We start from the raw sequence: 27,132 nt of genomic DNA, 5'->3' as shown, positions 1-27,132 counted from the left end.
CAAAGACCATCTCCAGCAGTGCTACTGGTGTGTTAGACAAAGACCATCTCCAGCAGTGCTACAGGTGTGCTAGACAAAGGCCATCTCCAGCAGTGCTACACGTGTGTTAGACAAAGGCCATCTCCAGCAGTGCTACAGGTGTGTTAGACAAAGACCATCTCCAGCAGTGCTACAGGTGTGTTAGACAAAGGCCATCTCCAGCAGTGCTACAGGTGTGTTAGACAAAGACCATCTCCAGCAGTGCTACAGGTGTGTTAGACAAAGACCATCTCCAGCAGTGCTACAGGTGTGTTAAACAAAGGCCATCTCCAGCAGTGCTACAGGTGTGTTAGACAAAGACCATCTCCAGCAGTGCTACAGGTGTGTTAGACAAAGACCATCTCCAGCCGTGCTACAGGTGTGCTAGACAAAGGCCATCTCCAGCAGTGCTACAGGTGTGCTAGACAAAGACCATCTCCAGCAGTGCTACAGGTGTGCTAGACAAAGACCATCTCCAGCAGTGCTACAGGTGTGTTAGACAAAGGCCATCTCCAGCAGTGCTACAGGTGTGTTAGACAAAGGCCATCTCCAGCAGTGCTACAGGTGTGTTAGACAAAGGCCATCTCCAGCAGTGCTACAGGTGTGTTAGACAAAGACCATCTCCAGCAGTGCTACAGGTGTGTTAGACAAAGACCATCTCCAGCAGTGCTACACGTGTGTTAGACAAAGGCCATCTCCAGCAGTGCTACAGGTGTGCTAGACAAAGACCATCTCCAGCAGTGCTACAGGTGTGCTAGACAAAGACCATCTCCAGCAGTGCTACAGGTGTGTTAGACAAAGGCCATCTCCAGCAGTGCTACAGGTGTGTTAAACAAAGACCATCTCCAGCAGTGCTACAGGTGTGTTAGACAAAGACCATCTCCAGCAGTGCTACAGGTGTGTTAAACAAAGGCCATCTCCAGCAGTGCTACAGGTGTGTTAGACAAAGACCATCTCCAGCAGTGCTACAGGTGTGTTAGACAAAGGCCATCTCCAGCAGTGCTACAGGTGTGCTAGACAAAGGCCATCTCCAGCAGTGCTACAGGTGTGTTAGACAAAGACCATCTCCAGCAGTGCTACAGGTGTGTTAGACAAAGGCCATCTCCAGCAATGCTACAGGTGTGCTAGACAAAGGCCATCTCCAGCAGTGCTACAGGTGTGTTAGACAAAGACCATCTCCAGCAGTGCTACAGGTGTGCTAGACAAAGGCCATCTCCAGCAGTGCTACAGGTGTGTTAGACAAAGGCCATCTCCAGCAGTGCTACAGGTGTGTTAGACAAAGACCATCTCCAGCAGTGCTACACGTGTGTTAGACAAAGGCCATCTCCAGCAGTGCTACAGGTGTGTTAGACAAAGACCATCTCCAGCAGTGCTACACGTGTGCTAGACAAAGACCATCTCCAGCAGTGCTACAGGTGTGCTAGACAAAGACCATCTCCAGCAGTGCTACAGGTGTGTTAGACAAAGGCCATCTCCAGCCGTGCTACAGGTGTGTTAGACAAAGGCCATCTCCAGCAGTGCTACTGGTGTGTTAGACAAAGGCCATCTCCAGCCGTGCTACAGGTGTGTTAGACAAAGGCCATCTCCAGCAGTGCTACTGGTGTGTTAGACAAAGACCATCTCCAGCAGTGCTACAGGTGTGTTAGACAAAGACCATCTCCAGCAGTGCTACAGGTGTGTTAAACAAAGACCATCTCCAGCAGTGCTACAGGTGTGTTAGACAAAGACCATCTCCAGCAGTGCTACAGGTGTGTTAGACAAAGACCATCTCCAGCAGTGCTACAGGTGTGTTAGACAAAGGCCATCTCCAGCAGTGCTACAGGTGTGTTAGACAAAGGCCATCTCCAGCAGTGCTACAGGTGTGTTAGACAAAGGCCATCTCCAGCAGTGCTACAGGTGTGTTAGACAAAGGCCATCTCCAGCAGTGCTACAGGTGTGTTAGACAAAGGCCATCTCCAGCAGTGCTACAGGTGTGTTAGACAAAGGCCATCTCCAGCAGTGCTACAGGTGTGTTAGACAAAGACCATCTACAACAAGAGAGATTCTGTCACCTACCTCATTATTGTTCTCCATCAATAGTATCTTGGGGCTGACCATGCATCAGAAATTCAGTTGGACCAACACATAAACATCATGGCTACAAGAGCAGATCAGAGTGACTCATCTTCAAACACCCCAAAGCTCTTCCACTGCTTACAAAGCACAAATCAGAACATGGAATATTCTCCATTGGCTGGATGAGTACTCTCCAGCACTCTCATGAAATCATCAAGAAAATACAGTGGCTGCACTGGTCACTACCTCCAAAATACACTTATGACTCAACTGTCTGACTCTGACTTAACCTCCCAAACCTGCAAATTTCAACAAGGACAGGAGCAGCTGATTTGTGAGAGAAGATCCACACACAGGTCACCTACCAGTGGTACATCGTCCAGACGTTAAAATGTACAACACAAAACAGTACAGCACAGTTATAGGCCCTTAGACCCACTGTGTCTCTGCTAACCATAATGCTAAATTAAACCTTTTCTGTCCATGCATGATCCTTACCTCTCCAATCCCTTCATAGTCCTGTTAAATGCCACTGGCATTTCTACTTATGCAACTACCCCTGCTAACCCTCTGTAGGCACCCCCACTCTCAGTGTAAAAGCAACTTAGCCTATCACCTTCTTTAAACTTGACCTCTCAGCTTAAAGTTCTCTTCCAGCATTTGACATTTCTATCCTGGGAAATGAGTGGTGAGGTGGAGACGCATCTCTACCAAAAGAGGGGTAAGGCGCTCCTTCCCTCTGCTACCCTGCAGGCACCGTTGGGCAAGGTGTAGCACCTGCCTGGCCCCTCCCACCGATCAGGGTCACATGAAGCCATGGGGCAGGTGGTGGATGGTCGTATGAGCAGCTGGTGCATATCACACCCCTGGTTATGTGACCACTGATGCCAGGCAGACAATCTCTGAAGAGTATTGATAATGGCTGGGGTCTTGTAAAGACACTGCCCAGGGGAAGGCAATGACAAACCACTTCTGTAGAAAAGTTTGCCAAGAACAATCATGGTTAAGACCATGATCGCCCACATCTTAGACACGGTACATAATGGTGACCCTGGGGAGTAAAGATTCTTACTGTCTACTCTATTTACATTATTCATCATTTTCTATACTTAAAATATCACTGGTCCTTCACTGGGTCGGAACCTAACAACACTCTTTTTTAGCACCTTCACTGGAAGGTATAGACTACTTTCCAACAGAGGAGCAAATTCAGAAATCCGAGGTGCCAAGCGACTTGGGTGTCCTAGTGCAGGATTCCCTAAATGTAAACTTGCAGGGCTGTGTCAGTAATAAAGAAGGCACACACAATGTTAGCTTTTATTTCAAGAGGACGAGAGTATAAAAGCAAAGATGTAATGCTTTGTAAGGCATTGGTCAGACCACATTTGAAGTACTGAGAGCAGTTTTGAGCCCCATATTTAAGAAAGGATTGGGAGAGGGTCCGGAGGAAGTTTGAGAATTACCCGGCAATGAAAGGGTTAACGCAGGAGCATTTGATGGCTTTAGGCCTGTACTTTAGAATAATGGGGGGGGGGGGGGGGGGAGGAGAATCTCATAATACATACCAAATATTGAAAGGCCTAGATAGAGTAGACATGGGGAGAATGTTTCCAATAATAGAAGCCTAGGATCCAAGGACACAGGGTGAAGAAATCCATGTCGACAGAGATGAGAACGAATTTCTTTAGCTGGAGGGTTGCGATTTCACAACATCTGCCAGTGATATTAAACCGGATTCTGATTCTGTGGAATTCATTGCCACAGATGCCTGTGGAGGTTAAGTACTTGAGTACTTTTAAAGTGGAGGTTCATAGGGTTTTAGGTTAGTAAGGACACCAAAAGGTTCTGGAGAGAAAGAAGGTAAAAGTGAATCAGCCATGACTGAATGTCGGGGCAGACTCAGTGGGCTGAATGGCCTAGTTTGTTACTGTGCTTTTGATCATATGGTCTACAGCAGGTCACCACCACCTTCGTGAGGATCAGTGAAGGATCAAAAGTTCTTGATGGGTTCTTGGAAATTTGTATGACAGTTCCAGTTAGCAATGGCCATTTTAACCCTATTGGAGTCTGTCCTCTCCCTCATCCAGGCATTTATTTACTCACCTTTTCACCATCTCTCTGCACATACAGCAGATTCTCCTCACACTTTTTATACTTGGGCAGATTTAAATGAGTGTGTTTATTTTAAAAGCTCTAATCTGCCTGTGGATTTCCTCACCTCAAGTCAAGTTTATAGTCATTTCGACCATAAACTGCTGGTACAATACACAGTAAAAACGAAACAACGTTCCTCCAGTGCCCTGGTGCTACATGAAACAACACAAAACTACACAAGTCTATGCGAGACAGCACGAGGCTACACTAGACTACGTAAAGCATAAAAACTTAACTAGACTACAGACCTGCACAGGACTACATAAAGCGCACAAAACAGTACAGGGCAGTACAATAATTATATAAACAAGACAATAGGCACAGTAGAGGACAAATTACAATATAATAATACATTATGTAGATGTCAGTCTAGACTCTGAGTATTAAGGAGTCTGATGGCTTGGGGGAATAAACTGTTGCACGGTCTGGTCGTGAGAGCCCAAATGCTTTGGTATCTTTTGCCAGATGGCAGGAGGGAGAAGAGTTTGTGTGAGGGGTGTGTAGGGTCCTTCACAATGCTGTTAGCTTTGCAGGTGCAGTGTGTGGTGTAAATGTCTGTAATAGCGGGAAGAGAGACCCCGATGATCTTCTCAGCTGACCTCACTATCCGCTGCAGGGTCTTACAATCCGAGACGGTGCAGTTCCCAAACCAGGCAGTGATACAGCTGCTCAGGATGCTCTCAATACATCCTCTGTAGAATGTGGTGAGGATGGGGGGTGGGAGATGGACTTTTCTCAGCCTTCACAGAAAGTAGAGACGCTGCTGGGCTTTCTTTGCTATGGAGCTGGTGTTGAGGGACCAGGTGAGATTCTCCGTCAGGTGAACACCAAGAAATTTAATAGATAGATACTTTATTGATCCCAAAGGTAACTACAATGTCACAGTAGCATTACAAGTGAACAGATATAAATATTAGAAGAGAAGTAGAAAGAATAATGGTATCTTAAAGTTGTGCAACATACAAGTCCTGAAGCCCACCTCGTGATTACTGACCATCACATCATCTCTGTACTAATCCCATCTACCAGCACTTGGTCCCTATCTACCATAGCTTAGCAATGCAAATGCTTGTCCGGTTGCTGCACAAATCTTGTGAGAGCCTCTGCATTCATGGCCTCCTATTTCAGGTTTCACTCACCCTCTGGATGAAAACAATTTTACTTAAATCACCTTTAAACCTCCTACTCCCCACTATAAGTCTGTGCTTCTCTGGTCTTAGTCATTCCTAACATGGGGACAAGTCTCCCTACAGGGAAATCCGTGGTGTGTCATGGACCTAATGTAGCTAATTGCAAACAAAATAGCATGGTTAGTGCAGGCAGCGTACAAAGATTTTAAGGTTGGAGTTCATGAGTTTCTCAAAAATTCTAACGCTTTCCTCTGGTGAGTAGCCAAGGTTAAAGTGATATTTATTTTGGCAACGGGTGTCTTGGACTGGTTTAAATGGAGTTGAAGCAGAACTTAGCAGGGAAATGTTTCAGCGGTCCTGGTGGTAATTTAAGATTTCCTGGAAGGCAGTCATTTTCAGGTTGGATGGGGCTGCTTTCCTGGAATTCTCAAGCCGATTCTTTCAAATCCGTCTGAAGTGTGCTTTCTCCAGTTGATGAGCGGAATATAAATTATGTAATATAGCAACTATGAGATGTTTTTAATCCACTGAACAAAGACACCTCTGGTCTGGTGTGTGGCTTTTGACTGCCCAGCCCCCTGAACCTACTCCACCCTTCAATGCATTCATGACGATCCAATCCAGGCTTCAGCATCCCTTCTCCATATCATTGTCTCCTTGTGATTACATCTTCATCGGTCTCCTCCTCAATTATATTTGTAAATTCCACCTCCAGATCTCTTGGGTTTAGAGGGTTCCAGGTTCATAACTCTGAGGGCAGAACCTCATCCTCATCTTCTTTTTCTGACCCCACTCCCCTCAGTCACAGTGTTTTAGAGTGACAGAGCATGAAGCAGGTCCTTGGGGCCACCCTGTTAACCCAGGAGCCCATCTAAGCTAGTCCAATTTTCCCATGTTTGGCTGATATCCCCCTAAACGTTTCCTATCCATATGACCTTGTAAATACCTTTTAAGTGTTGTTGTTATACCGGCATCAGCTACTTCTTCTGGCAGCTCATTCTTTATATGCTCCTCCCTCTGGAGAAGAAGTTACCCCTCAGATGGCTTTTAAATCTTTCCCCTCTCACCCTAAGCCTTGTCATTTTTGATTCCCTTCTCCCAAGAAAAAGACTGTGCATTCACCCTAGCCAAGCCTTCGTGATTCTATATACAGCGGCTCTGTAATAGAAGTCCAGGAAATGAGATTGTTGCCTGCCCAACCTCTCCCTCTATCTCAGGCCCTCAAGTCCAGGCAACATTCTTGGGAATCTTCCTTGCACTCTTTCGAGCTCTATAATGTCCTTCCTTCAGCAAAGTAACCAAAACTGTTCATGGCGCTCCAGATGTGCCTTCTCCGATGTCTTGTGCAACACTGTGTAAGTCCTTTCCTCACATTTTCCTGCACTGAATGCCAGTTGCTATTCCTTGGCCCGTTAATCCAACTGATCCAGATTCAGGAACAGCTTCTTCCCCTCCGTTGACCGATTTCTGAATGGACATTGAACTCATGAACTCTACCTCACTACTTTTTTTATTTCCTGTTTTTTTCACTACTTATTTAGCTATTTAACACACACACAGTTGCAAGAAAAAGTTTGCGAACCCTTTGAAATGACCTGATTTTCTGCATTAATTACTCATGAAATGTGAACTGATCTTCATCTGAGTCACAATAATAGACAAACACCATTTGCCCAAACTAATAACACTCAATTGTACTACTTCTTGTCAATAGTGAGTACACCATTTAAACAGTCACAGTTTAGGTTCAAAAAAGTAGGTGAACCTCTGGGGTAGTGCCTTCTACAAAAGCTATTTGGAGTCAGGTGTTCCAATCAATGAGATGAGATTGGAGGTGTGGGTTGTAGAGGTGCCCTGCCCTATAAAAGGCACACAAAGTCAGGTTACTGACAGAGCCTGCTTTACTCAAGAAAGATCTGTTTATGTGCAGCATGCCTTGATCAAAACAACTTTCAGAGGACCTTAGAAGAATTGTAGAGGTGCATGAAGCTAAAAAGGGTTACAAAGGCATTTCTAAGGACCTGACTGTTCATTAGTCCACAGTGAGAGAAGTAGTAAATGAATGGAGAGAATTCAGTACTGTTGCCAAGAGCACAACGTGCAATACTGAAAGAGGTGTAAACGAGCCCAAGTAACAGCAAAGAGCTACAGAAATCTCCAGATCTTGCTCATGTTCATGTGTCCACTGTAAGAAAAACACTGAACAAGAATGGTGTTCATAGAAGGACACCACAGAGGAGACCACTGTACTGCAGAATTTTTTTTTTGCACATTTCAAGTTTGCAAAAGACCACCTGAATGTTCTACAACACTTCTGGGACAATGTTCTGTGGACAGATAAGGCAAAAGTTGAACTTCTTGGCAGAAATGCACACCGCTTTGTTTGGAGAGAAAAGGGCACTGCACACCAACACCAAAACCTCATCCCAACTGTGAAGAGCATGGTGGAAGGAGCATCATGGTTTGGGGATGCTTTGCTGCCTCAGGGCCAGGACACCTTGCAATCGTTGAGGGAACAATGAATTTAAAATTGTATCAAGACATTTTACAGGAGAATTTCAGGGTAGCAGTCCTTCACCTGAATGTTCTTTGTAAATTCCTGATGTTGTCGTCCCAACTTGCAACCTGTGTGTGTTTGCTTCAGCAACAATTCTGGCTCCAGTGCCCTCACTTCCTTCAGTTGAATCATCAGTACAGGTTACCAACAGTCGAGGCCTTCTGGCATCCAGCAGATACCAATTGTTCTAGTATGGCTCATTAATTCAAACTCTCTGTATCTGATAGTTATCCACTTCCTATCCACGCTACAATATTCCCAATCCCACATCTCTTTCTTACATCCCCAAAGAACTCTATAATTTCCCTTTCGTGGCACCATGTTGACTCTGCTAATTTTTTTTTAAAAACTGTCCCTCGAATGACCTGCTATTACCGGACTTCGAAATGGAGTCCAACATTTTCTCAATATTAGGATGATGTTTCTTCTGACATCCTCCTTCCTTGAAAACATTTTGTGGTTTTTGGATTTTGTGTTTGTCGGAATCACTCCAGAACCCAGGGGATTTTGGAAGCATCCATTTAATTCTGTAACCTAGCCTTGCCATTTTTAACTATTCATTGTGTTTTCTCTCCACGTACCTTTTCAAAAGTTCAATGTACATTTATTATCAAGTTTGTACATTATATACAACCTCGAGATTCGTCTCCTTACAGGCAGCCACGAAATAAAGAAACCCAATAGAACCCATGAATAAAAAATCCGCAATGTGCAGAAATAAAACAAGTTGTTCAAACAATAAAAGTAACATTCAGAACTAAAGTTCATGAAAGTGAATTTCAGCCACGAAGCCAGTCATCACTGCAGCCGGTCCAGGAACCTGTTAGTTGCAGGCCCCGGCCTAAGTTCAGCGCAGAGGTGAGTAAACCTTGCAGAGCAGTGAGCTGAACACCAGCCTATCCTTAGCCTCTGGCCCCAACACCCTGACCTTCTCACTGGCCCAGCACTTAAATCAACCAAACCTCAGGTCATTCCTCACTCTGCTTCGATATACTCCCAGGCTTGGGACTTGCTGCCTCTATTCAGCCCATACCAATTCAGCCTGGTGCTTAAATTGGTCAAACCCCAGTTTGCTCCTTGCTCTTGGGCCAGGGCCTTGCTGCCTCACCTTGGTTTTGCCACTTTGAGTCGCCTCCAAGACCACTCCAGCAACCAAACATTGGCCCTGGCCCTGCCAGATTGATTCAGCCTGTACACACCACGCCACAACGGTCCTACACCATTGAGACTTCAGTTCACACCGCAAAAATGCCAGGTCACAAGCTGGACTCCGAATGGGAAGTTACAGGCTACTGATAGCAGTGAACATTTTCAAGAAAAAGTCTGATTAATAAAGCAATTATCAGTTGTTTCTGTGCTGTGCTTCACCAGACCAATCTTAAACAGGCGCTGGTGAAGCACAGTGACAACTTGCTGGTCTCTGTTGAACCAAGACTGGTCCTCAGCTTGATTGTATTGCTAGGCAGAGTGAGGGGTGCTGCAGGTTCTGGTGGAATGTATTAGCACTGCTGATGATCACTGTGCCCCTTAAATGCCCAGTTTTGTGTCCCTGGATTGGTCCTAATATATTTAGCAGAATGAATCATAGATTGTACAGCACAGAAATAACTAGTCCTTCCCTGCACTAATCCTATGTACTCATATTAAATCTGTTGCCTTCTCTGCCTCGATGTTTCTTAGTGGTAATGAGAATCTCTGGCTCCCCCAACCCTTCAGACAGAGCTTTCAAAGCCCCAACTGCTCTCTGTGGCCAACCAAATTCCCCTTCAGCTCACCACAGCCCCTCACCTTAAATCTGTGACCAGATGTGGTGTTATAACGTTGATGTCTCCATTCTTACATTCTATGCTGTGACCAATGAGACCAGCTTATCCACTGTGCTGCCACATTAATGAATTTATGGGCATACCCCAAGTTCTCTCTGTTAACGCTCCCTAGGGCCCTACCATATATTATGTCCATACAGTCATAGAGTAACATGACGTTCAACACTATTGACGCACCAAAAGAGGCCCTTCAGCCCAGCTGGTTCATGCCAACCACTTAGGGTCCTTGGTCCAAAATGTGGATGGGTTATTGCCCTCCATAAATGTTGTCTGACTTACTGAGTTCCTCCAGCATTTTGTGTGTGTTGCTCATAAGTACAGTCTCATCAGTGGTTTGTATAACCGGTACATAATATCCCTGCTCCTATATCTGATGCCCTGACTGATGAATGATGTCAACACTCTCTCTGTACTTCCATAGCTGCTTTCAATGAGATGTGTACTCCCAGGTCCCTGCTGTCCTTCCAAACACTTTTATCATCGTAACATTGGGCAACCTTCTTCCTATCCAGAATATCATCATTTCTCTAATCATCTGAGAACCCACTTTTCAGACTTCTGACTATCCTCTCTGATTTGTTAATGTAAATGACAAACATTAAAGTTCCCAATGCTTATCAGCATGGGAGGCCACTGGTCATAGACTTCTGGCAGCCCCATTAGCTCATTCCTTGGACTTAACACTCTTTAATTTTTCTTGTCACTTTTCCTGTTGGGTTTTTGTGGTTACAGCCTGACCACGTACAGCATGACCAACAGGCTAGGTATGACCTTGTGCACAAGTTAGTGACTACGGGTAATGTTATACAGAAAAGCCAGGAGACTGGGAGTAAATACTACTGTTTGTGTTTTAAAGGGATTTTTCTTGCACCTTTGAATGTGAACAAATGCCTGTTCGCTGTCAAACCCTTCGATGTGCCCTCCCGATCGACCACAGCCTACTCTTCCCTCAGACCTTCATCATTCCCTTGGTTTAAACTTGAGACTCAGGTTTTGCATTGAATCACATCACTTTCAAATTCACTGCCAAATTCTGTCAGGGAATGGCTACTTGACAACAAGAGTAGTAATTAACCCTTTCTCATTGCACTAGATGAGATCCCTATTTTCCAGTGGTGGATTTTGTCAAACTTGCTGCCAATTTCTGTCAGAGAATGGCTACTTGACAACAAGAGTAGTAATTAAACCTTTCTCATTGCACTAGATGAGATCCCTATTTTCCAGTGGTGGGTTTTGTCATTGCCTGGCACTTGTGTGACGCAAATCTTATTTGGCACCTACCAGCTCAGGCACAGATCTTATCCGGGCCTTGCTTCCTTTGGTTGTGGACTGTCTCATGACCGGGGGAATCGTCACTGGTGCCAAATGTTCTGTAGCCGGCTGCAAGCATCCTGGCTCCTCACTTTAACATTCAAGGAAGTTGATTGGAGGTGAAGATGGTCGGGCTGAGGACACTGCAGTCGATCTACAATGTTCATTGTTTCTGAATTCATTTAAATGATTAAATGCAATTAACTTTGAACACTGGGTGGATTTCATTGATCAAATTGATTATTCTGATCACTATCTTTGTGTTAGTCAGCCTTGGTGAATATCCCACAGAAATGCTGTTCGCTGTCTGCATTTTTGCAATGAGGGGCACGCCCTGGAGATAGCGACCCACCCAGATGCGCCCTGGCCTGGTATGCCGTCTGCTCGGCCTGTTACTGCCTTGCATCGCCTCGCTGCTGTTTGTGCGTGGGAGGGGAACTGGGGGGGGGGGCTTTGGGGTTCTAACATTTAATTGTTATTCATTCTTTGGGGCACTCCTCTGTTTTTGTGGATGGTTGCGAAGAAAGAGAATTTCAGGATGCATATTGTATGCATTTCTCCGACATTAAATGTAACTGTTGAACAGCAAGGCACACACAGAAATGCTGGAGGAGTCAGCGGGTTCAGCGGCATTTATGGAGAGGAATAAAGTTGATGTTTCGGGCTTGGACCCTTCATCAGGACTGGAAAGGAAGGGGGAAGAAATCTAACTAAGAAGATGGAGGGAGGGGTGAAGTACTAACTGACAAGGTGATAGTAAAACCAGGCAAGGGGAAGGTAAGTGGGTGGGTGGAGGAGAGAGGATGAAGTCAGAAGCTGAGAGATGATTGGTGGAAAAGGTAAAGGGCTGTAGGATAAAGGTGCCGTGGTAGCATATCAGTTAGCACAACGCTTGTACGTACAACTTGGGGTGTCTGAGATTAATTCCAACATCATCTGTAAGAGTCTGTGTGTGGGTTTCCTCTGGGTTCCTCCTAAAGGACTAAGATCTACAGGTTAGTAGGTCAATTGGTCATTGTAAATTGTCCCGTGATTAGGCTAGGATTAAATTAGGGGCTGCTGGGTGGTGCTGTTTGAAGGGCCGGAAGGGCCTGTTTTACATGGCACCCCATGAAACAAATAAATAATAAACAAGTAAATAAGTAAGTGTGTGTGATGGGAAGGAGAGTGGAACAAGGGAGAAATGGGAGGTGGAGGGGCACTAGAGGCTTTACTAGGCTGCAGATACGATAGGGTCTTTTAAGAGACTGGGTAACCCTAGGTAATTTCTCAGGTAAGGACATGCTTTGTGGGCCGAAGGGATGGAATTGTGCTGTAGGTTTTCAATGTTTCTACTCAGACGGAATATGAGGTGATACTCTTTTATCCTGAGCGTGGTCTCATCGTGTCAGATGGACCGACATGTCGGAAAGGGAAATGGGGAATGGAATTAAAATGGTCGGCCACCGGGATATCCTCCCTGTTGCAGACTGAGTGAAGGTGCTACAGGGAGTTGTGGACAGAGCTCAGCACATCACAGCAACCAGCCCTCCTCCCTGCGGACTCTGTCTACACAGTAAAGCAGCTATCATAATCAAAGACCCCTTCAACCCTGGGCATTCTCTCTTCTCCCCTCTTCCATTGGGCAGAAGATATAAAAACTTGAAAGCATGAACTACCAGGCTCGGAGAGTTTCTATCCCACTTTTATTAATTTGTTTCCAAGTGTGACAAGATGGACTCCTGACCTCACAATCTATCTCGTTATGACCTTGCCTGCACTGCCTTTCTCTGAGGCTGTTACACTTTACTCTGCAATTGTTACTGTTTTATCTTCTGCCTCAATGCAATATGTCATGATTTAATTTGTATAACCAAAATGCAAGAAAAGCTTTTCACTGTACCCTGATACTTCCGGCAGTAGCACTCCAACTCGTGATGGAGGTTCAGGTCCACCCGGACAGCAAGGATGAGGAACTGAATCTGTGCTCCCTCCGATACTCAACTCCCAAGTGTTCGGTCCCCTAGTGTTGCGATAGAGCTTCCCTTTGCAGTCGATGGTCGGTAACCTCTGGTGATTGATTCTCTCTGCAGGGTGCAGCTGCTAATCCAGAGAACCAGGACCAACAGCAGAAGCTGCGGGAGGCAGCAGAGGGCCTACGGGTTGTCACCAATTCAGCTGCTCAGAATGCCATCAAGAAGAAGTTAATTAACCGACTGGAGGTAATCTTTCTTCAGGATGTTTATTCTTAACTACAGTCCTCAGCCTAGGGTGTACAATAGATGGGATTATACCATAGGGTGCCCAATAGTCAGCAGGAAACAGAGGAACAAATATGTAGACAGATTATGAAAAGCAACGGGGTTGTCAGAGTAGGTGAGTTCAACTTCTCTAATATTGACTAAATTTTTCCTTAGTGCAAGAAGCTTAAATGGGGCAGAATTTCTTCAGTATTTTCAAACAGATTTCTTAACACAGTACGTGGGTCGTCCAGCTAGAGGAGGGAACACACTGGACCTTGTTTAGGGAAAGGAGCCTGGACAGACCATTGACCTTTTATTGAGGGAGCATTTTGGGAATAGTGATCACAAGTTTTAACATAGTTACAAGGAGGGATAAGTCTCAACTTTGTGGGGAAGTACTAAGTTGGGGGAGGACAAATTATGACATCGTGCGACAGTTGCTGGAGAGAGTTAATCAGGAGATTCTGTTATTGGGCAAGTCCTTATCTGACAAGTGGGTATTGTTTAAAGACCAGATGATCAAGAAATTAGGGCTGGTTCCAGTAAGGAGAAGAGAACAAAAGGATAGCAGGGTAAGATGGCAAAGAGGTTATCAACTTGGTAAAAAAGGTAAAGCAAGTGGAGGCCAAGTTTTAGGAAGCTAAAGTCAGAGAGGCCTCTTGAGACATATAGAGTTAGCAGGTGAGAACTCAAGCAAGGGATTAGGAATATCAAAAGGGACCAGAAAATATCCTTGGCAAGTAGGACTAAAGAGAATCTCAAGACATTTTATACTGATATTCAAACTAAGCGGATAAGTATGCAGGGGATAGGACCACCCATTGATAAAGAAGGGAATTTAAGCTTGGAGTCTGAGGATATGGAATAACTTATGTGGGTATTTAGGAAGGAGGATGTGGAGTAGAGTGAGACATGTTAAGGAGCTGGGTCTTCTGCAGAGTATCAAGTGTCTCTGAGTGTATGTTAGTAATTTTCTTCTGTTGTAGCCCACTCACTTCAAGGTTCAACATGTTTTATGTTCAAATTTGCTTTTTTGCACACCACTGTTGTAACGCATGGTTATTTGAGTTACTGTCAGCTTGAACTAGTCTGGCCATTCTCCTCTGACCCCTCTCATGAACAAGACATTTTACGCACAGAACTACCATACATTGCAATTTTTTGTTTGGTTTTTTTTTGCACCATTCTCTGTAAACTGAAGAGACTGCTATATGTGAAAACCCCAGGAGATCAGCGGTTTCTGAGATACTCAAACCACCCCGTCTGGCACCACCAATTATTTCATGGTCAAAGTCACTTAGATCACATTTCTTCCCCATTCAGATGTTTGATCTGAACAACAACCGAACCTCAACCATGTCCACACACTTTTATGCATTGAGTTGCTGCCGCATCATTGGCTGATTAGGTACTTGCATTAACAAGCAGGTGTACATGTGTACCTAATAAAGTGGCCACTGAGGGTACATAAATGAAAATATAGACATGAGGTTTAGTAAGTTTGCAGACGTCATGAAGTTCATTGGATTTGTAGAGAGTATAGAGAACAGCAGAATATAGATTGGTTGGGCAGAGAAATGGCAGGTGGAGTTTAATCTGAGCAAATGTAAAGGTATTGCACTTTGGGAGGTCCATTGTAAAGGGCAGTACACAGTTAATGGCAGGACTGATGTACAGAGTTCTGGAGCTCCAAGTCCATCGCTCACCACCAGTGCCCACACAGAAGGACGCTGCTTGGATTAGAAGCTGTGAGCTGCAAGAAGAGGTTGGGCAAACTGGGATTGCTTTGCCTGGAATATCAGAGACTGAGGGGAAACCTGATAGAGGTTTGTAAAATTATGGCAGGGAGATGGAGTAGACAGTCAGTCTTTTTCTCAGGGAGGAAATGTGAAATAGAAGGGGACATGCATTTAAAGTGAGGGGGGGGAAGTTTAAAGGAGAGATTGGGAATTCACACGAAATGCAAGTCAAGCGGCTTCTACGGAGGGGAATAAATATCAAATGTTTCTTTGGAATGTCTCAGCCTGAAATGTTGATTTTTTAAAAAATTCCCTGGCTTACTTTTTCCTCTAGCATTTTGAGACTACAAGACTTCAGGGTAGAATTAGGCCATTTGGCCCATGAAGTCTGCTCGGCCATTCCATCATAGCTGATTCATCATCTTTGACACCTGACCAATCAAAAGCCCATTAACCTCTGTTTTAAACCCGTCTTCCTTGTTTATTTCCTCAAAGCACTCCTCTCTGGTGAGGCATTAATTCCTTCTCTTAGACTAACCGAGGAAGAATCTGAGTGATGGTCTTGATTGGAGTCAAATGAGTTTCTGTGGTATCTGAAAACTAACGTTGGCAAAGTTTGCACTGGTGGGACAGACTCTGACGTTTGCCAGATTTGTGGATAAGGATTGTCCAAGTTGACCAGTAACATGTTCAGGGTTAAACGCACTCTGTGCAACGCTTACTCATGATGTGTGTCTCTCTGTGAACTAGAACGCAGCCAAGCAGGCAGCAGCCGCTGCAACGCAGACCATCGCTGCGTCTCAGAATGCATCGTCATCCAATAAGAACACGGCTGCCCAGCAGCAACTAGTCCAGAGTTGTAAGGTGAGTACCCGCTGGACTCCTGATCCTTCCATGTCTGTCTCTGTTCGCATTCAATAAAGGTTAGTTCAAAGGTGCAAATGTTTTTTGAACTGCTCCTCAAGTTGAATTTAATCCAGCCTAGTGTGAGGTATTGCACTTTGAAATCGAGCGCAGCACTTAACATTATCAGGATGCTCTTTGACTCAGCTTGTCGATTAATACCAGTCTACACTAATCCTGCACAAAGTCCATATCTCTCACCTTTCCTATCCAAGTACCTGTTCAAAAGTCTTCTAGATACTGTAATGGTATCTGTCTCCCACTTTCTTTGGCAGTGCATTCCAGATGCCCACATGCCTCTCACCTTACACCCGTGCTCTGTGGCTCTGGACTCCCTTGCCCTGGGAAAAAGACTGACTATCTACGCCTGTCATAACTTCACAAACATCTAGAAGATCACCCTTCAGCCTCCTAGTGCGAACAAACAGTCTCATCAAATCTTTTTTTCCTATAGCTGCAGCTTTACGTTCTAGGAAATACCCTGGTGAATCCCTTTGCCCTTTAGGCAATCAAATTCTTGGTAGGACATATAGAGGTGTGTTGATATATGTATTGAGAGACCTTGGAGTGAAAGCCCACAGCCCACTAAAAGTAGGTGGATAGGGCTTTGAAGAAGCCATTCAGTCTGATTGCCTTCATTGGTTGAGGCTTTGAGTGTCAGAGGTGGGACGCCATGTTTCATTTGTACGAAATATTATTTAGATAATACTGTACTTAGAATATTGTGTGCAGTTCTGGTCCCCACACTACACGAAGGATATACTAGCAATCGAGAAAAGATTCACTAGGTTGTTGCCTGTAGTTACAAGGAGAGATTGGTGGGCTGGGATTGTACTCACTGGAATGTGGGAGGCTAAGGGATGACCTTCTAGGGGTTGAAGGAATTATGAGGGCCTTGGAGGTGGACTTCTTCCAAGGGCAGTGGAGTTCCAAGCTAGATGGCACAGATTTAAGATGAGGGGGTAGACCTTTAAAAAAGGTCTGAGGAGTGAAGCAGGTACAGTTGTAGTATTTGGACAGGTACTTGGATAGGAAATGATGAGAGGGATAGAGGCCTAGTGCAGGCAAGTGGGATTCGTGTAGACAGGCACAGGTGAGCTGGGTGGATCCCAGTCATATCTCAAGTCTTTTCTATTTACAATATTTTTATTCAGAAGAAAAAACAAGATTTACAGAGTGCAACACATAGATACATCTCAACATAACTTGTGTACATTCATATATTGTAATAAAATTGATCAAAATGTTATAGCATAGCACATAAAAGTATACCACTCTGTAATCAAAAATTTAAAGATAAGTCATACATCATAAAAGAAATTTTTTATATATAAAAAAAGTCAACCCCCTACCAACTACCAAAGAAAAAAGCTGATGGATGACAATGGATAATTAGAAAAAAAACATATTCACTTAAGAAGAGAAGACAAAAATATACATAAAAGTCTGTGCACTGTTAAACTTTATAAATTGGAAAAGTAATTTAGGAAAGGTCCCCAAATACCATAAAAAGATTGTTTCGAATTTAAGACTGAGCAGCGGATCTTTTCTAAATTTAAATAAGACATCATATCACGTAGCCATTGAAGATGTGTAGGAGGGGTAGACTCCTTCCATTTAAGCAAGATTGCTCTTCTTGCTAAAAGAGAGGTAAAAACTAAAACCTGTAGGTTAGGAGTAATTAAAGTTATATCTTCATTTGCAATAATACCAAACAAGGCAGTAAGGGGACATTTCTAAACAGAAGCTGTCCAGTTTTTACCCGAATGTTTCTCCACTTTATAATATATGCAACTCTGCTGATGCCTCTTTAATTCATATGTTTTGGTTTTGCCCTACGATTGAAAAGTTTTGGTGGGAAGTATTTCATACCTTCTCACAACTTTTTAGGGTCCAATTTGACCCAAATCCCCTTACTGCCTGGTTTGGTATTATTGCAAATGAAGATATCTCAAGTCAAGTCACTTTTTATTGTCATTTCGACCATAACTGCTGGTACAGTACACAGTAAAAACGAGACAATGTTTTTCAGGGCCATGGTGCTACATGAAACAGTACAAAAACTACACTGAACTACTTAAAAACAACACAGAGAAAGCTACACTAGACTACAGACCTAACCAGGACTGCGTAAAGTGTACAAAACAGTGCAGGCATTACAATAAATAATAAACAAGACAATAGGCACAGTAGAGGGCAGTAATTTGGTGTCAGTCCAGACTCTAGGCATTGAGGAGTCTGATGGCTTGGGGGAAGAAACCGTTACATAGTCTGGTTGTGAGAGCCAGAATGCTTCGGTGCCTTTTCCCAGATGGCAGGAGTCAAAAGAGTTTGTATGAGGGGTGCGTGTGTGCTGTGTGACTCAGTGATTCTACTTTATTGTCTCTGTGCAAACAACAATGTAACTATGTCAACCCCAGGCCAACAACTAAAAACATGAATTCAGCTGTTCCCTCCGTACCAATACTCACTCTCCAGTTTATAACACTGATATGGAGATCTCCCATTGGCCAGACGCTTGATCCTTTTTTTCCTCCCAGTGCCTGGCATGGGGTTATTCCTTGTAATACCTCATCTCCAGAGTTCTCACCCCTTTGCTACTCATTCTTATAGTCTTCCTCGTTAGTTCAAAAGTTGCACTTCAATCTTGTTGGCTTGAGGTCATCTGAATGACCTGTGTCAGACTCCCATTGGATGTAGTCCAAGGGCTATATACTTACCTTAGGTGACTTCTTTTGTTCTATTTGACTCTGGGTCAAACCAGGTCACCCAGACACTAGGAGATAACGAGATTACTTCTGAAAACCTACCTTTGCATACTATACACAGCTTATGTGGGACTGATCTCAGCTTTAGCAGATCAATAGCAAAATCTTCTTGCATCCATGTTCAATTATGCCAGAGCAAAAATGAGTTCATCAATCAGTTCACAAAATGGAGGTTACAGAACAGCTTCACAAAATGGCAGCCTCCATCAAGCACATGGCAAGTAAAAGACATCTGGTTCGTCTAGTTCCTTTGTCCTTGACCCATTCGAGTTTGATTGATCTTCTGTATTTTAATGCCTACATGGCCAACAAGTTGTAGAAAGGTAACAATACATTTCCTCAACAAGTATCAGGAAGAAATTTCTGAATTTAATTCTGGTGACAACTGCATCATATTTCCAAGTTAGATAGTGCATGACTCAGAGTGGGACCTGCAGAACAGTGGTCCCATATGTCTGCTGCCCTTCGAGGTCTCAGCAACCATGGGTACAGAGCTGCTGCCAAGTGTACTGGACACAGAGCAACCAACTGACCCTACAGATGGTTGGGAGGGTGTGTTTGAAATAATGCAAGTCATTTGTTTGAAACATGACACTTTCCTCAGACTTTGTATGTCACTTTAATTTTGCAGGCGGTTGCTGATCACATCCCTCAGTTGGTGCAAGGAGTCCGAGGAAGTCAGGCTGACCCGGAGAACCTGACTGCTCAGCTTGCCCTGATTATTGCCAGTCAGAACTTCCTACAGGTCTGTCTGTGTGGTGATGCATGCCCCCGCTCCCAAACGCACCTTGCACACATCACCTCTCCTTTGTTTCTCCTCCCCCCAATCCCCTCTCCCTGTCAATCCCAACGCACCCTTCTCCCTCTTTGTCCACCTTGTCTCACTACCCGCCCACCTCTCCCCCTCTGCGCGCCCCCCTCGCTGTCTCTGCACTCCCTCTCCCCTCTGACTGTTTGCCCCAGCCTTTCCCTTTCTAGCCCTTCCACCTATCTTCTCCTTCCCCATCAGTTCCCCTTTTGTCCCCCTCCTTTCTACCTGCTCATCCCCTCTGCCTACCCTTATTCCTTGTTACCCCATGCCCATATCTCCTGTGCACAATCTCCCTCCTGTCTCCCCCTCGTTCCTTTCCCCTGCCGTTCCCTGTCTGAGTCTGTCTTTGATTAAAGTCGATTTGTTTGGCAATTTGGCCCAGTTTGTGATACACCGGAAGATGATGTGTACAGGTTAAGAGGCTGTGGTGCTGGACTTGATTATCACGCAGCCAACAGATGGGATAAGTCGGTCATTTTCACACTGTAGTGTAACCTGCGTGGTTCCGGGAATCAGTTCTTGGCCTTCCATTGTCCCTGACTTGGAGGAGGGGCAGATACGTGGGATCAGTGATGCAGCAGCTGAATGCTGTGTTGAGGATATTGTGACTCTGCAGTGTGATCGTAATCCAATGATCCAGTGAGAGATTAGGCTAATATTTGGCAAATAGAGTTTTAATTTGTGGATAAGATATGGAAGCATAGAACAGATTATCATCTAAATGGAAGGAAACTGAAATAGTGTCAAGTGCAGGGGAGTGAACGTGCATCATAGGGTCAGCAGGTGGGTCCAGCAAGTCACTAAGAAGAACTTTATTGCAACACCGTTGGAGCTCAGACTCAAGAAAGTTCTATTACAGGGTGTCTATCATTTGGGACCCAGACTCAGGAAAGTTTTATTTGCTAGCTCTGGACTCCTCTGCCCTGGGGAAAAAGGCTGGTTATCTATCTTATTTATGCCTCTCATGAATTTATAAACTCCCTAAGTTCACCCTAAGCATCTTTTGTTTTTCTGAGAACAACCCCAGTCTGTCTGGGGTCTCCTTATAACGACTGCCAGCGCAGCAGAGTAGTGAGGCAGGAGAGCCACCGCCTCACCGTGCCAGTGACCCAGGTTCGGTCCTGACCACCTGTCTGCGTGGAGTTTGCACGTTCCCCCTGTGACTGCATTGATTTTCTCCGGGTGCTGCAGGATCCTCTCACACCCCAAGGATGTGTGGGCCAGGAGATTATTTGGCTGCTGTAAATTGTCCCGGTGAATAGGTGAGTGTCGGACTCTAGGAAATGGTTGGAATGCGAGGAGAGGAGGACTGAGGTAGGACTGGTGTCAGTGGGTGCCTGGTGCAGACTTGTTGTGCTTCCGGACTGTCCTTTTCTCCAACTCTACCGCGCACGGTAGACCTTATTCAGCTCAGTGGCTAATTCTGCTCACATGTCTTAAGGTCTTACAGACCTATCAAAAGACGTAAGCACACTGGAGGCCGGCCAAAGGAGATTCACCAGGGTGGAGTGAGAGCGACTGTCCTATCAAGAGAGGCTGCCCAGGCTGGAATGGAGGGCTGTCGTTATGAGGAGACCCCAAATAGACTGGGGTTGTTCTCAGAAAAACAAAAGATGCTTAGGGTGAACTTAGGGAGTTTATAAATTCATGAGAGGCATAAATAAGATAGATAACCAGCCTTTTTCCCCAGGGCAGAGGAGTCCAGAGCTAGCAAGCTCAAGCTTAAGGCGAGGGTAGAGAAACTTGAAGGAGATCTGAGGGCTAAAATTTTAATACAGAAGGCAGCAGTTACCAGAAATGATGAGGTGGTGGGGCAAGTGCAACTTATGCTTGAATTATCGCCCTGTGCGTGGCTGTTGACTTGATGTTGTTGCAAGCAATGGCTTTGAACATTAGGTCATTTTCAAAGAATATTCCCACTGACGATGGAAGCAGCTGAAGTTGGCTTGGTCTAGGTGGGGATGACTAACCTCATTTTTAGCGGACTCCTTGATGCCTCGCGTATCAGACGCTGCCTTGAGGCAGTCTCTCTCACCTCAGCGTTTTACTGATGATGGAGGCTAGACTGTTCAGTCAGTAATTAGCTGGATTGCGTTTTAGCAACTAGACATACCTGAACAATGTTTTGATTTTTTGCATGAGAAAGATTGTATATAACCATAGAAACTGGAATCCAAAGTAAGAGTAAAAATGCTAGAAGCTGCCAGGAGGATCAGGCAGCATCAATGAGAAGGTCAGTGACCCTCTGTTGATTTTCCACATTGACAGTTAGATGTCAGTGTGGCAAGTCAAAGTTTATTGTACCCGTATGCACAGGTACATTGACAACCTTACTTGCTGCAGCATCACAGTCGTGTAGAAGTGGCATTCATATAGAAAGCATAAAATGATACAATATAATTATAACAAAAAACAAGTCTTGTTTTATGACATAGTCAAAGGGGTCATGGCATTGCTCTGCACATTTGTGATTAAGGTTGTTCCCATTGGTTGAAGACTCCATGGTTGAAGGGAAGTAGCTGTTCTTAAACCTGATGGTGTTGGACTTCAGCCTTCTGTACCTCCTGCCTGTTGGTAACTGTGAGAAGATGGCATGAGGACCTTTGGTGATAGATGTCACCTTCTTAAGGCAGCACCTCCTGTAGGTACCACTAATGTTGGGGAGTGATGTGCCCGTCATCTAGTGGGTTGAGACCACTACTCTGCAGCTTCCTGTGCTTTTGAATTGCTCTACCAGACAGGCTGCTCTCAACAGTGCACCTGTTTGTTAGAATGTTTGGTGACGGAGTGAGCCTCCTCTTGGTCAGGGCCGACCACGGATGTTGCATCCGAGCTGTCCAGGTTGATAAGCAAGCCAGAGCAGTACGATACGGAGAACAAGCTGCTGCCCACGTTGCAAGCTCCCCCTCTCCACACATCTGATGAACCCAAAGGAACGGCAGAGCCCGATACAGTTTGGTACCAGCAGTTGCCAGTCAGCATTGAACTCAACGTAGGACTGCCTTAGGGACTCCAGCTCCGGATTTTTCCCTCGGGGTTTACTCCCGAAGCCTTCTCCATGAGTGGGTACAGCCATTACACAGCGGAGGTTTGAGATCAGCATTTTCCTTCCCCTAGATGAGCTGCTAACCCCCATCAGCCTGAAGCGACTGGTTGTAAGGCGCCAGTAAGGCACCTTTGCCCCTTCTCCTGTCAGTGGAAAGGATTCTGCTGGGCTTAGTAACTAAGCCCATATGAAGGCCCAGAGCTGGACTTGGTTGTCAGAGGCTATCTGAGGAACACGCTATTGGGAGCATTTAATAGGTAGTGGGAGCTTAATCCCCATTACCACCGCCAGCTCTGACAACCTTAAGGAACCTCCTCCTAAGAAAGTAGAAATGCTGGCCTGCAATTCATAGAACATAGGATAGTACAGCACATTACAGGCCCTTCGGCCCACAATGTTGTGTTGACCTTCAAACCCTGCCTCCCATATAACCCCCCACCTTAAATTCCTCCATATACCTGTTGAGTAGTGTCTTAAACTTCACTAGTGTATCTGCCTCCACCACTGACTGAGGCAGTGCATTCCACGCACCAACCACTCTCTGAGTGAAAAACCTTCCTCTAATATCCCCTTTGAACTTCCCTCCCCTTACCTTAAAGCCATGTCCTCTTGTACTGAGCAGTGGTGCCCTGGGGAAGAGGTGCTGGCTGTCCACTCTGTCTATTCCTCTTAATATCTTGTGCACCTCTATCATGTCTCCATTTATCCTCCTTCTCTCCAAAGAGTAAAGCCCTAGCACCCTTAATCTCTGATCATAATCCATACTCTCTAAACCAGGCAGCATCCTGGTAAATCCCCTCTGTACCCTTTCCAATGCTTCTACATCCTTCCTATACTGAGGCGACCAGAACTGGACACAGTACTCCAAGTGTGGCCTAACTAGAGTTTTATAGAGCTGCATCATTACATCACGTCTCTTAAACTCTATCCCTCGACTTATGAAAGCTAACACCCCATAAGCTTTCTTAACTACCCTATCTACCTCTAATATCCCCCTTGAACTTCCCTCCCCTTACCTTAAAGGCGTGTCCTCTTGTACTGAGCAGTGGTGCCCTGGAGAAGAGGTGCTGGCTGTCCACTCTGTCTATTCCTCTTAATATCTTGTACAAAAGGGTACAAGATCTTGTACAAATTCCTAGTGATTTCATATTACTAGGCCCAGGGCAGGTCATCTGAGGTGTTAATGGCCAGTAATTTAAAGCCGACTCTCTCCACCACTAATCTCCCAATGCATGTTCAACCTGCTTCCCCTTCCTCAAGTCAACAATCAGCTCTTTAGTTTTACTGACATTGTCAGAGGTTGTTGTTGCAGTGCCACTCAACCAAATGTCCTATTTCACTCTTGTATGTTGACTCATTGTGTATATGGTGCTGAAGCGATGTTTAGCCATACATTCATGTATGGTAAGCATGTGACTTTGAAGTGCATCTGTGTTGATGGTCAGTGAGGAGGAGATGTTGTTGCCGATCCTCACTGACTGAAATCTGCTGAGTAAGGTACAGAGGCTTAGATCCTAAAGACCGATGGTAAGTTTGGATGAGATTATTGTGTTGAATGTAGAGCTCTAGTTCATGAACAGCCACCTGACGCATGTGTACGTGTACTGACACAGATGGATTCTGCATGCATAGTTCTAGAACATAGGTCATACATCATGGAAACAGGCTCTTCAGCCCACAGATCCATGCTGGCCATCAATCACCCATTAACACTAGTCCTGCACCGGTCATGTTTCATTCTGCCCACGCTCCCATCACGTTCCCCGAGATTCAACCACTCAGTGCACACTGTTGAAGCTGTGCTTAGCTACACAGTCGTGTGTGTATAGAGCAAGGATGGACAACCTATGGCGCATTGGACGATTAGAAGTGGTGCATTGCACCCAGTGATAATAATAAAAAAGTAAGCCTACTCATGCAAAAAGTATTAAAAAATCTATAACAGAAATTCAAGTAGCTTAGAGCTAAAAATGGGTTTTACAGAGAATAAATCTAAAACTTGGCAATTATTTTTGGTGGTTTTATTATTTCGTGCACTTCTTTTGGCGAATGTTATCTTCTTTCACATTCATCTGTTTTCAATTTAAAAAACAATGTTCAATGAGTCAAACTAGGAAAGAGGGACTTTTGTTCTGCAGTCGTTCCGTAACTGTTCAAAGCATGTTTGATACTTGTTTGATCCCGAGGCGCCAGGCGTCTGCACCAGCGGTGTGTCGCAGGTTTTTGCCAGTCAGTTTACAATTGACACTCGTGCGCTATGGAGTTGTGCTTTGTTCGTCCTTTGTGAACACTTACAGTTTTGTACTTTTTTGAAAATTAAGCCTTGTTTTTACATTCAGTTATCCATCACAGTGCAAAAGAAAAGCAGAAAGTGATAGTAAGCGTGAATTCAATGAACAGTGGGAAAATGAGTTCTTATTTATAGCGGGTCCATCAGGAAAACCGTTGTGCATTGTTTGTGAAAACACTTTCTCACATAATAGAAAACATGATCTTAATAGACACTATAAAACACAACATCTGACTGAAAGAGAAGGAAAACTGAAGCTAGTGCTTGGGTCTGAGTTACGGAGAGAATATGTGATTAAGAAAAAGGAAGAAATCAAAAGAAGACAAAATATATTTGTTAAAAGCAGTTGTGAAAGTTTGGCAATGACAGAGCGTCCTTTGAAATTGCTTTAGCATTGGCTAAAAAATGGAATTCTTTCTCTGATGGTGAAGAAATTGTTAAGCCTTGTCTCCAAATATTTGCAAGATGTCTTGGTGATAAAAATGTTGAAAGGAAAGTAGATGAAATTGTTCTGTCAAAGCAAACAGTTACGAGACGCAGTGAAGAACTCTGTCGTGATGTATCTGAACCACAGAAAGACCTTGTCCATGTTTGTACTTGCTTTTCTTTAGCTTTGGACGGATCTGCTGACATATGTGATGTAGCCCAGTTAAGCATCCGTATAAGAGGAATTGACGATAATTTTAGCATCTTTGAAGAACTCTTCGGTCTTGAGTCTCTTCATGGAAAAACAAGAGGATCAGACATATTTGACAAAGTAAAATCATGCCTAGAAATTCTACAACTAGATTCTAGTAAACTCATCGGTGTTTGTACTGACGGAGCGCCGTCAATGATAGGTAAAGCCGCTGGGACTACAAATTTGCTTGAAAACTTTTTAGGTTGTCCTCTACTAAAATATCACTGCATTATACACCAAGAGTCACTGTGTGGAAAAACTTTAAATTTGCAGCATGTTATGTTACTGGTTGTGAAGTGCGTGAATAAAATTAGAGCTAGAGATACAAAGAGATCTAGGAGTCCTTGTTCATCAGTCACTGAAGGTGAATGAGCAAGTGTAGCAGGCAGTGAAGAAGGCTAATGGAATGGAATGTTGGCTTTTATTACAAAGGGAATTGAGTACAAGAGCAAGGAAATCCTCTTGCATTTGTACAGGACCCTGTTGAGACCACACCTGGAGTATTGTGTACAGTTTTGGTCTCCAGGGTTAATGAAGGACATCCTGGCTGTAGAGGAAGTGCAGCGTAGATTCACGAGGTTAATTCCTGGGATGTCAGGACTGTCTTACGCAGAGAGGTTAGAGAGACTGGGCTTGTACACGCTGGAATTAAGGAGATTGAGAGGGGATCTGATTGCAACATATAAGATTATTAAGGGATTGGACAAGATAGAGGCAGGAAATATGTTCCAGCTGCTGGAAGAGTCCAGTACCAGAGGGCATGGTTTGAGAATAAGGGGTAGGTCATTTAGGACAGAGTTAAGGAAAAATTTCTTCTCCCAGAGAGTTGTGGGGGTCTGGAATGCTCTGCCTCGGAAGGCAGTGGAGGCCAATTCTCTGGATGCTTTCAAGAAGGAGCTAGATAGGTATCTTATGGATAGGGGAATCAAGGGATATGGGGACAAGGCAGGAACCGGGTATTGATAGTAGATGATCAGCCATGATCTCAGAATGGCGGTGCAGGCTCATAGGGCCGAATGGTCTACTTCTGCACCTATTGTCTATTGTCTATTGTCTAAGAGGGTTAAACAGATGAGAGTTCAGCGAATATTGTGAAATGTTAGATTTGGAATATGGCGATCTCGTCCTTCATTGTGAGGTGTGCTGGCTTTCTAGAGGGCAGATTCTGAGTAGATTTAGAAACTGAAAACTACTCTTCGTAATTGTCTAGAAGAGAAAAATGAGCTGCCTGAGGGGGGAACCCTTTTACGTGATAACAATTGGCTATTTGATTTAGCATTTTTAGTTGATGTTATCAGCCATCTCAATGATCTAAATTTGAAACTCCTGGGCAAGAACAAATTGTTTCCTAGCTTAGTAAATTATATCAACGTATTCAAGATGAAGTTAAAACCGTTCACCCCTCAGTTAGAAAATGAGGATTTGAGCCAGTTTCCGAAAAGAGCAGAGTGAATATGCTGAAGACAATGGCAATTTTGCAACATATACTGAAAAAATCAGGTTATTGCAAGAGTCATTTGAAAGTCGTTTTCCTGATTTTGCTAAAGAAGAAGACTGCATACTTGCACTTATAAACCCATTTTCACTTAGTGAACAAAAGATCATGAAGCTGCCCTAGTAACA

General features: G+C 44.4%; 1 protein-coding gene across 4 annotated transcripts in view; it reads left to right on the top strand.

Annotated features, from left to right (window-relative positions):
* Positions 1–27,132, top strand: part of tln2b (talin 2b) — a 353,394-nt gene that overhangs the window by 189,551 nt on the left and 136,711 nt on the right. For all 4 annotated transcript variants that reach the window (XM_073024834.1, XM_073024833.1, XM_073024835.1 and 1 more), the window contains exons 22-24: positions 13,124–13,252; positions 15,763–15,876; positions 19,315–19,428. In XM_073024834.1, the coding sequence (XP_072880935.1) occupies positions 13,124–13,252; positions 15,763–15,876; positions 19,315–19,428 (357 nt within the window). The remainder of the gene's footprint in view (positions 1–13,123; positions 13,253–15,762; positions 15,877–19,314; positions 19,429–27,132) is intronic.

This window comes from Hemitrygon akajei, chromosome 21 (assembly GCF_048418815.1).
Source record: "Hemitrygon akajei chromosome 21, sHemAka1.3, whole genome shotgun sequence".
NCBI classification, from domain to species: Eukaryota; Metazoa; Chordata; class Chondrichthyes; order Myliobatiformes; family Dasyatidae; genus Hemitrygon; species Hemitrygon akajei.
This window is presented reverse-complemented; position numbering and strand designations above follow the sequence as displayed.